Source organism: Anolis sagrei, chromosome 12, assembly GCF_037176765.1.
Source record: "Anolis sagrei isolate rAnoSag1 chromosome 12, rAnoSag1.mat, whole genome shotgun sequence".
In the NCBI taxonomy this organism is placed as follows: Eukaryota; Metazoa; Chordata; class Lepidosauria; order Squamata; family Dactyloidae; genus Anolis; species Anolis sagrei.
Window position 1 is genome coordinate 1,930,248 of NC_090032.1, and position 10,000 is coordinate 1,940,247.

The 10,000-nt window shown below is 43.2% G+C and overlaps 1 protein-coding gene across 1 annotated transcript; it reads right to left on the reverse strand.

Moving 5' to 3' along the window:
* Positions 1-2,804: 2,804 nt before the first annotated feature.
* LOC132764221 (protein S100-A8-like) lies at positions 2,805-10,000 on the reverse strand. The gene is made up of 3 exons (XM_060758118.2): positions 9,898-10,000; positions 4,919-5,092; positions 2,805-3,134 (listed from the first exon to the last, which is right to left on the reverse strand). The coding sequence occupies exons 2-3, from the start codon at positions 5,069-5,071 to the stop codon at positions 2,931-2,933; spliced, it is 357 nt and encodes a 118-aa protein (XP_060614101.2). The 5' UTR covers positions 5,072-5,092; positions 9,898-10,000; the 3' UTR covers positions 2,805-2,930.

Consider the following 10,000-nt stretch of genomic DNA (forward strand, 5'->3'; position numbering starts at 1 on the left):
ATTATATTATACTATGCTGTAGTATAGTATAGAAAATGTATTATATAATATTATATAATTAATATATTATATTATATGAATAATATAATATAATAAATATATTATAATAAATAATAAGTATGGTATAATATACTGGACTATGCTATAATATAAGTATAATATACTGTACTACAGTATAATATAATATAATATTTATTATAATATAATATAATATTTATCCTATGCTGTAGTATAGTATAGTATATTTATTATATAATACTGTATAATTAATGTATTATATTATATTAATAATATAATATAATAAATATACTATACTCTACTACACTACGGTATACTATACTATACTATAATATAATAAGTATATACTATACTACAGTATAATATAATATAATATAGTATTTATTATAATATAATATTTATTACAATATTTATTATAATATAATATAATATTTATTATGATATTTTACATTATACCATGCTGTAGTATAGTATATTTATTATATAATATTATATAATTATTATATTATATTATATTATATTATATTATATTATATTATATTAATATAATAAAAATACTATACAATGCTACAATATAGTATGGTATACTGTACTATACTAAAATATAATAAGCATACTATATTATGTAATATTGTAGAATAACAATATAATATAATATAATATGATGTCTGTGTATATATATATGTATATATGTGTGTGTGTGCGTGCATATATATATATATATATATATATATATATATATAAAACATAGTATTCCACAATGTAGTATAATATAATATAATTATAATATGATATAATAAATATACTATACTATATTACACTATACTACACAATAGTATAAGATAATATACTATACAATTAATATAATATAATGTAATATAATATAATAAATACCCTATGCTATACCATAGTATAATATAGTCTACTACACTACTGGTCCATGAGGTCACGAAGAGTCGGAGACAACTGAACGAATGAACAACAACAACAACAACACTACAGTATAATAATATAATATAATATAATAGGGAGAATAGCAACCTCCAGGGTGCTGGGATTTATAGTTTGGGGAATTGTAGTGCCAAAAAAGTCACTTTTCCAAGCCATGCTACTGTTTGGACCTCTGCTTCTTGGATGGCAAATCCCATTACTCCTCATCCCTAGTTTGGGCCGGCTGGGATTTGTAGTCCGGCAACCCCTGAAAGCGCACGATTTCCTGTTTTTCTAGGATTTATGTTCTATGTAAAGGGATGAGCTAAGTTTAGCCTTGCAAAGTTTGCTTTTCTCCCTCCCTCCGCTTTGGGCAGGTTAGCCAAGCAAGAGATAAGGCTCCAATTGCATCCTAATCAATGGAGATAAGTCAATAGAGCTTCCAGAGATAGAAGCAGTCTACCCCTAAATAAGAATTTTAAAAAGATTTTAAAGCATTCCTTCTCAGTTTCCTGGCCAGATATTGATTCTTCTGGATTGCTGTTAGGCTTGTTTTGGGTTGTGGGCAGGGATTATTGACTTTGTCATTTGGGAGTTGTAGTTGCTGGGATTTATAGTTCACCTACAATCAAAGAGCACTCTGAACTCCACCAATGATGGAATTGGGCCATACTTGGCACACAGAACTCCCACGACCAACAGAAAATACTGGAAGGGTTTGGTGGGCATTGACCTTGTGTTTGGGAGTTGTAGTTCACCTACATCCAGAGAGCACTGTGGACTCAAACGATGAAGGATCATGACCGGACTTTGCACGAATATGAACACAGATGGAGTTTCGAGAAAATAGACTTTGACATTTGGGAGTTGTAGTTGCTGGGGTTTATAGTTCACCTACAATCAAGGAGCATTCCGAACCTCACTGATGATAGAATTGGGCCACACTTTCCACACAGAACTCCCATGACCAACAGAAAAATACTAGAATGATTTGGTGGGCATTGACCTTGTGTTTGGGAGTTGTAGTTCACCTACACCCAGAGAACAGTGTAGACTCAAACAATGATGGATCTGGACCAAACTTGGAACAAATACTCAATATGTCCAAATGTGAACACTGGTGGAGTTTAGGGAAAATAGACCTTGACATTTGGGAGTTGTAGTTGTTGGGATTTATAGTTCACCTACAATCAAAGAACATTCTGAACCCCACCAATCATAGAATTGGGCCAAACTTTCCAGACAGAACCCCACCAATGATAGAATTGGGCCATAATTGGCACACAGTTCTCCCATGATCAACAGAAAATACTGGAAGGGTTTGTTGGGCATTGACCTTGAGTTTGGGAGTTGTAGTTCACCTACACCCAGAGAACAGTGTGGACTCAAGCAATGATGGAACTGGACCAAACTTGCTACGAATACGCAGTACACCCAAATGTGAACACTGATGGAGTTTGGGGAAAATAGACCTTGATATTTGGGAGTTGCGGTTGCTGGGATTTATAGTTCACCTACAATCAAAGAGCATTCTGAACCCAACCAATGATAGAATTGGGCCAACCTTCCCACAAAGAACTCCCATGACCAAGAGAAAATACTGGAATGATTTGGTGGGCATTGACCTTGTGTTTGGGAGTTGCAGTTCACCTACATCCAGAGAGCACTATGGACTCAAACAGTGATGGATCTGGACCAAACTTGGTACGAATACGCAGTACACCCAAATGTTAACACTGGTGGAGTTTGTGGGGAATAGACCTTGACATTTAGGAGTTGCAGTTGCTGGGATTTATAGTTCACCTACAATAGCACCACCCAAAGATCCAGCCAAAAAAGAGTCGAGACCAATATCATAGAGTTCACTGAGAAATATTTTATTGTTTTGAGACAGGAGAAAGGTCCTCAAGACCATTTCCAGGATGATTTGGATCGCTACGTGGACGATACAGCTTTGTTTGCCACCGACAGCAAGGGAGGATTTAGTGGCAGTGGACGCTGCCATCACCATGGCTGTGGCAGTGACCAGAGCCGCCATCGCCGCCGAGTTCGTGGGATCGTCTGTGGTAGTCGTTCAGAGCCAACACCATCACCACCAGCCACTCAGTGAACTTGAGTTTCTGGTCGTTGTTCTTGTCTGCCTTCTTGAACAATTGCTCGATGTAGCCATTTATGTCAAGATTGGGCTGCCGAGAGGGAGAAAGAAAAAGAAAAATGAACCAATGGAGAACAAAAAGGATGCAGTTTTCTCCAGCCTTGTATGACCTAGAACCCAAAGCTTGTAACACCTAGAATCTGGCCCTTAAGGACCCATATATATATTAGAACACAATGAGTGGGGGATGAACACAAAGATGCCTGGGATAAATTTCTCAGCTGAGAGCCTTGTATGATCTAGAACCCAAAGGTTGTGACACCTAGAACCTAGCCCTTAAGGACCTCTATATGTATTAGAACACATTGAATGGGGGATGAACACAAAGATGTCAGGGATGCTGGGGACTCTGCCTCAGAGGGTTTCCCTGGTATGAGCCTTGCATGACCTAGAACCCCTAAGAGGGTAACACTGAGAACATAGCCCTTAAGGACCCCTATATGTATTAGAACACAAGGAGGGGGCTCAGCAGAAAGATGCTGGGGATGCTGGGGACTCTGCCTCAGAGGGTTTCCCTGGTAAGAGCCTTGTATGACCTAGAACCCCGAAGCATGTAACACTGAGAACATAGCCCTTAAGGACCCCTATATGTATTAGAACACAAGGAGGGGGCTCAGCAGCGAGATGCTAGGGATGCTGGGGATTCTGCCTCTGGGGATTTCCCTGGTGAGAGCCTTGTATGACCTAGAATCCAAAGCTTGTAACACATAGAACCTAGCTCTTAAGAATCACTATATGTATGAATACAACGAGGGGGCTCAGCAGCAAGATCTCAGGGATGCTGGGGATTCTGCCTCTGAGGATGTCTCTGGTGAGAGCTTTGTATGACCTAGAACCCAAAGCTTATAACACATAGAACCTAGCCCTTAAGAATCACTATATGTATTAGAACACAACGAGGGGGCTCAGCAGCAAGATGCCAGGGATGCTGGGGATGCTGCCTCAGAGGGCTTCCCTGGTGAAAGCCTTGTATGAACTGGAGCCCAAACTGTTACACCTAGAACCTAGCCCTTAAGAACCCCTATATGTATTAGAACACAAGGAGAATTCTTGCGGGGATATATTCATATGTCTTTGACACTCCCATGTGTCTGAGAACACAAGGAGAATGCAAATGTTTTTCTGGTAGGAGACTTGTGTGACCCAGAACTTGAGTCTTGTAACACCTAGAATCTAAACCTTGAACTGAAGGGCATTTTGGGGTATGTCTTTGGTGTTCCTATATTCCTTAAGGCACAAAGAATTCATCCACCTGCTAGAGCTGAAATATAGACGAATTCAAAACCCATATCACAACATAGAACCTTGAATTGATCATGCCTAGAATGCTCCACCTCAGGGACTTAAAACACTAGCTAAAAATCCCATTGTGATCTTGCAACGTCTCACCTGAAGACCTCAAATGTTTGGCTTCAAGTTTATGATATAGAAATTATCTGTAACTTAAGAAGTACTGTGTAAAGATGAAGGAACTCATGTGGCACCTAGAACCAGATACTTCTCACATCTAGAACTTTCCTCCTAAAGGCTTCAAACCCTGATGTAGATGGTGGTGGGGTATAAATAAAGATGATGATGATGATGATGATGATGATGATGATGTAGCCCTTCAGATGCCCACAGATTAGAAGACCTCTTTCTCCTGAGGGGAACAACCAATAGCTGTGGAGATGGTCATGGCTATTTTGATCTAGAACATTAACACCCAAACTCTAATTCTCTCAATGTTTGGACTCAATCTTCTAAAGACCTTGACTACCCGGAGTTCAAAACACCTGAGGGAACAACGAATCTAGAACATCATCTAGAACTCACCGGCATAGTTCTCTTCAAGAATTCCCCGGCCTGTTCCTTCATCATCTTCTGAAACTCTGCCTTTTGGAGGTAGTCATCGCTTGGCTTCAGGACGGAGTACTGGTGGAAGATGTCGACCATACATGACAGGGCATTTTCCGTGTCGGTCCTCATCTTGTTGAGTTTTGAGAGGAGCTAGAAGAAGGAAGAGAACATTGGAGGGGGACCAGAAATAGGGGGCCTTGTGAAACTACAATTTCCAGGACTCCATAGCTGCAAGGCATCTAGAAGGATCCTACACGTCTACGCAAAAGAACTCCAACTCCCCCCAAATTCGGCCAAGAAAAGGCAAAATACCTTGTCAAACTACAAATCCCAGGATTGCAGTCTCAAGCTGCACTCATCCTACAGTGCCAGTTACAACCTTCCTCTTTTCCTCCTGCGTTTAGTTTTAATTTCCGTTCTAAACTTAACGCAGTCTGGCACCAATTCAATTGCTACGGTTCAATGTTGCGGCATTGTGGGAGCTGTAGTTTGGTGAGGCACGAGTACTCCTTGGCAAGGAAGGCCAAAGACGTTGTAAAACTACAGCTCCCTGGATTCCATAGCATTGAGCTATGACAGCTCAGTCGGTACCAAACTATAGTGTAATCCTGGGAGTTGTAGTTTTACAATCTCTTTCCCCTTCTGTGCCCAAGAGTGCTGGTACCTCCCCAAACTACAACTCCCAGGAGTCAAATTGCATCAATTCTACCATGTAGGTGAACCGAAAGGGGGTCAACTATTCCACTAAACCACAACTCCCAGGGTTCCATAGCATTCAGCCATGGCAGCTCAATTGGTATCAAACTAAAGCGTAATCCTGGGAGTTGTAGTTCTACAGTCGGTACCAAACTATAGTGTAATTCTGGGAGTTGTAGTTTTACAATCCCTTTCCCCTTCCGTGCCCAAGAATGCTGGTACCTCCCCAAACTACAACTCCCAGGAGTCAAATTGCATCAGTTCTACCATGTAGGTGAACCGAAAGGGGGTCAACTATCCCACTAAACTACAACTCCCAGGGTTCCGTAGCATTCAGCCATGTCAGCTCAATTGGTATCAAACTAAAGCGTAATCCTGGGAGTTGTAGTTTTACAATCTCTTTCCCCCTTCCATGCCCAAGTGTGCTGGTACCTACCCAAACTACAACTCTCAGGAGTCAAATTTCATGAATTCTACCATCCTGGGAGTTGTAGTTTTGCAATCTCTTTCCCCTTCTGTGCCCAAGAATGCTCAATTGGTACCAAACTACAGTGTAATCCTGGGAGTTGTAGTTCTACAATCTCTTTCCCCTTCCGTGCCTAAGAGTATTCAATCGGTACCAAACTACAGCATAATCCTGGGAGTTGTAGTTTTGCAATCTCTTTCCCCTTCTGTGCCCAAGAGTGCTGGTACTTCCCCAAACTACAACTCCCAGGAGTCAAATTGCATCAATTCTGCCATGTAGATGAACCAAAAGGGGGTCAAGTAACTCACTGAACTACAACTCCCAGGGTTCTGTAGCATTCAGCCATGGCAACTCAGCGGTACCAAACTACAGCGTAATCCTGGGAGTTATAGTTTCACAATATTTTTCCCCTTCTGTACCTAAGAGTACTCAATCGGTACGAAACTAAAGCATAATCCTGGGAGTTGTAGTTATGCAATCTCTTTCCCCTTCCATGCCCAAGAGTGCGCAATCTGGACCAAACTACAGCATAAACCTGGGAGTTATAGTTTCACAATGTCTTTCCCCTTCCGTGCCTAAGAGTATTCAATCGGTACCAAACTACAGCATAATCCTGGAAGTTGTAGTTTTACAATCTCTTTCCCCTTCCATGCCCAAGAGTGCTGGTACTTCCCCAAACTACAACTCCAAGGAGTCAAATTGCATCAATTCTACCATGTAGACGAACCCACAGAAGGTCAACTATCCCACTAAACTACAACTCCTAGGGTTCTGTAGCATTCAGTCATGGCAATTCAGTTGGTACCAAACTACAGTGTAATCCTGGGAGTTGTAGTTTTACAATTTCCTTCCCCTTTCGTGCCCAAGAGTGCTTAATCGGTACCTAAACTACAGCTTAATCCTGGGAGTTATAGTTTCACAATCTCTTTCCCTTTCCATGCCTAAAAGTACTCAATCGGTACCAAACTAAAGCATAATCCTGGGAGTTGTAGTTTCACAACCTCTTTCCCTTCCATGCCCAAGAGTGCTCAATCGGGACCAAACTACAGTGTAATCCTGGGAGTTATAGTTTTATAATCTCTTTCCCCTTCTGTGCCTAAGAGTATTCAAGCGGTACCAAACTACAGCATAATCCTGGGAGTTGTAGTTTCACAACTTCTTTCCCCTTCCGTGCCCAAGAGTGCTGGTACCTACCAAAACTACAACTCTCAGGAGTCAAATTGCTTTAATTCTACTATCCTGGGAGTTGCAGTTTTACAATCTCTTCCCCCTTCTGTGGCCAAGAGTGCTGATACCTACCAAAACTACAACTCCCAGGAGTCAAATTGCATTAATTCTACCATCCTGGGAGTTGCAGTTTTACAATCTCTTTCCCCTTATGTGCCCAAGAGTGCTCAATGGTACCAAACTACAGCTTAATCCTGAGAGTTATAGTTTCACATTCTCTTTCCCCTTCTGTGCCCAAGACTGCTGGCACCTACCCAAACTACAACTCCCAGGAGTCAAATTGCATTAATTCTACTGTCCTTGGAGTTGCAGTTTTACAATCTCTTTCCCCTTCCGTGCCCAAGAGTACTCAATCGGTACCTAAACTATAGCGTAATCCTGTGAGTTATAGTTTTACAATCTCTTCCCCCTTCTGTGCCCAGGAGTGGCGGTACCTCCCCAAACTACAACTCCCAGGATCCCATAGCCTTGAGCCATGGCGGTTCAGCTGCATTGGTCCTTTGGGTACAGCTACACTATCGAATTTATAGTTTTACAATCTCTTTCCCTTTCTGTGCCCAGGAGTAACGGTACCTCCCCAAACTACAACTCCCAGGATCCCATAACCTTGAGCCACGGCAGTTCAGCTGCATCATTCCAACATTTATGGGATTAGTGTAGCTTGGCACCACTCGAACTGCCATGGCTCAAGGCTATGGAATGCTGGGAGTTGTAGTTTGACAAGGTCTTGAGCTTTCCCTGCCTAAGAGCACCCAAAGTACATCTCCTAGGATGGCATAGCCTTGAGTTAAAGCAGTTCAGGTGGTGCGCCACGGCTCAAGGCTATGGAATGCTGGGAGTTGTAGTTTGACAAGGTCGTGAGCTTTCTCTGCCCAAGAGCACCCAAAGTACATCTCCTAGGATGGCATAGCCTTGAGGTAAAGCAGTTCAGGTGGTGCGCCACATCTCAAGGCTATGGAATCCTGGGAGTTGTAGTTTGACAAGGTCGTGAGCTTTCTCTGCCCAAGAGCACCCAAAGTACATCTCCTAGGATGGCATAGCCTTGAACTAAAGCAGTTCAGGTGGTGCGCCACGGCTCAAGGCTATGGAATCCTGGGAGTTGTAGTTTGACAAGGTCGTGAGCTTTCCCTGCCCAAGAGCACCCAAAGTACATCTCCTAGGATGGCATAGCCTTGAGTTAAAGCAGTTCAGGTGGTGCGCCACGGCTCAAGGCTATGGAATCCTGGGAGTTGTAGTTTGACAAGGTCGTGAGCTTTCCCTGCCCAAGAGCACCCAAAGTACATCTCCTAGGATGGCGTAGCCTTGAGTTAAAGCAGTTCAGGTGGTGCGCCACGGCTCAAGGCTATGGAATCCTGGGAGTTGTAGTTTGACAAGGTCGTGAGCTTTCCCTACCCAAGAGCACCCAAAGTACATCTCCTAGGATGGCATAGCCTTGAGTTAAAGCAGTTCAGGTGGTGCGCCACGGCTCAAGGCTATGGAATCCTGGGAGTTGTAGTTTGACAAGGTCGTGAGCTTTCTCTGCCCAAGAGCACCCAAAGTACATCTCCTAGGATGGCATAGCCTTGAGTTAAAGCAGTTCAGGTGGTGCGCCACGGCTCAAGGCTATGGAATCCTGGGAGTTGTAGTTTGACAAGGTCGTGAGCTTTCTCTGCCCAAGAGCACCCAAAGTACATCTCCTAGGATGGCATAGCCTTGAGTTAAAGCAGTTCAGGTGGTGCGCCACGGCTCAAGGCTATGGAATCCTGGGAGTTGTAGTTTGACAAGGTCGTGAGCTTTCCCTGCCCAAGAGCACCCAAAGTACATCTCCTAGGATGGCGTAGCCTTGAGTTAAAGCAGTTCAGGTGGTGCGCCACGGCTCAAGGCTATGGAATCCTGGGAGTTGTAGTTTGACAAGGTCGTGAGCTTTCCCTACCCAAGAGCACCCAAAGTACATCTCCGAGGATGGCGTAGCCTTGAGTTAAAGCAGTTCAGGTGGTGCGCCACGGCTCAAGGCTATGGAATCCTGGGAGTTGTAGTTTGACAAGGTCGTGAGCTTTCCCTGCCCAAGAGCACCCAAAGTACATCTCCTAGGATGGCATAGCCTTGAGTTAAAGCAGTTCAGGTGGTGCGCCACGGCTCAAGGCTATGGAATCCTGGGAGTTGTAGTTTGACAAGGTCGTGAGCTTTCCCTGCCCAAGAGCACCCAAAGTACATCTCCTAGGATGGCATAGCCTTGAGTTAAAGCAGTTCAGGTGGTGCGCCACGGCTCAAGGCTATGGAATCCTGGGAGTTGTAGTTTGACAAGGTCGTGAGCTTTCCCTGCCCAAGAGCACCCAAAGTACATCTCCTAGGATGGCGTAGCCTTGAGCTAAAGCAGTTCAGGTGGTGCGCCACGGCTCAAGGCTATGGAATCCTGGGAGTTATAGTTTGACAAGGTCTTGAGCTTTCCCTGCCCAAGAGCACCCAAAGTACATCTCCTAGGAGTGCATAGAGCCTTGAGCTAAACCAGATTGCATCAATGCTACAATAGTGTAATCCAACCAAAGCTGGGGTCAGACTAGATGACCTCTAGGGTACCCAGACTTACCAGATGTCAACGAAAGGTATCAGATCTGGACGGAGCGGAGATGCTTTCTCTCGAGCCGGACGGCTTTTATACTCTTCCCGAGTGGTGGAGTTGCGTTACCGGC

What these genes read in the sequence shown, in the direction of transcription:
- LOC132764221 (XM_060758118.2), bottom strand. Translation starts at nt 5,071, where the DNA reads ATGAGGACCGACACGGAAAATGCCCTGTCATGTATGGTCGACATCTTC. An exon ending in TCTTGAAGAGAACTATGCCG is followed by an intron (nt 3,135 to 4,918) that starts GTGAGTTCTAGA and finishes CCCTCTCGGCAG; the next exon opens with CCCAATCTTGACATAAATGG.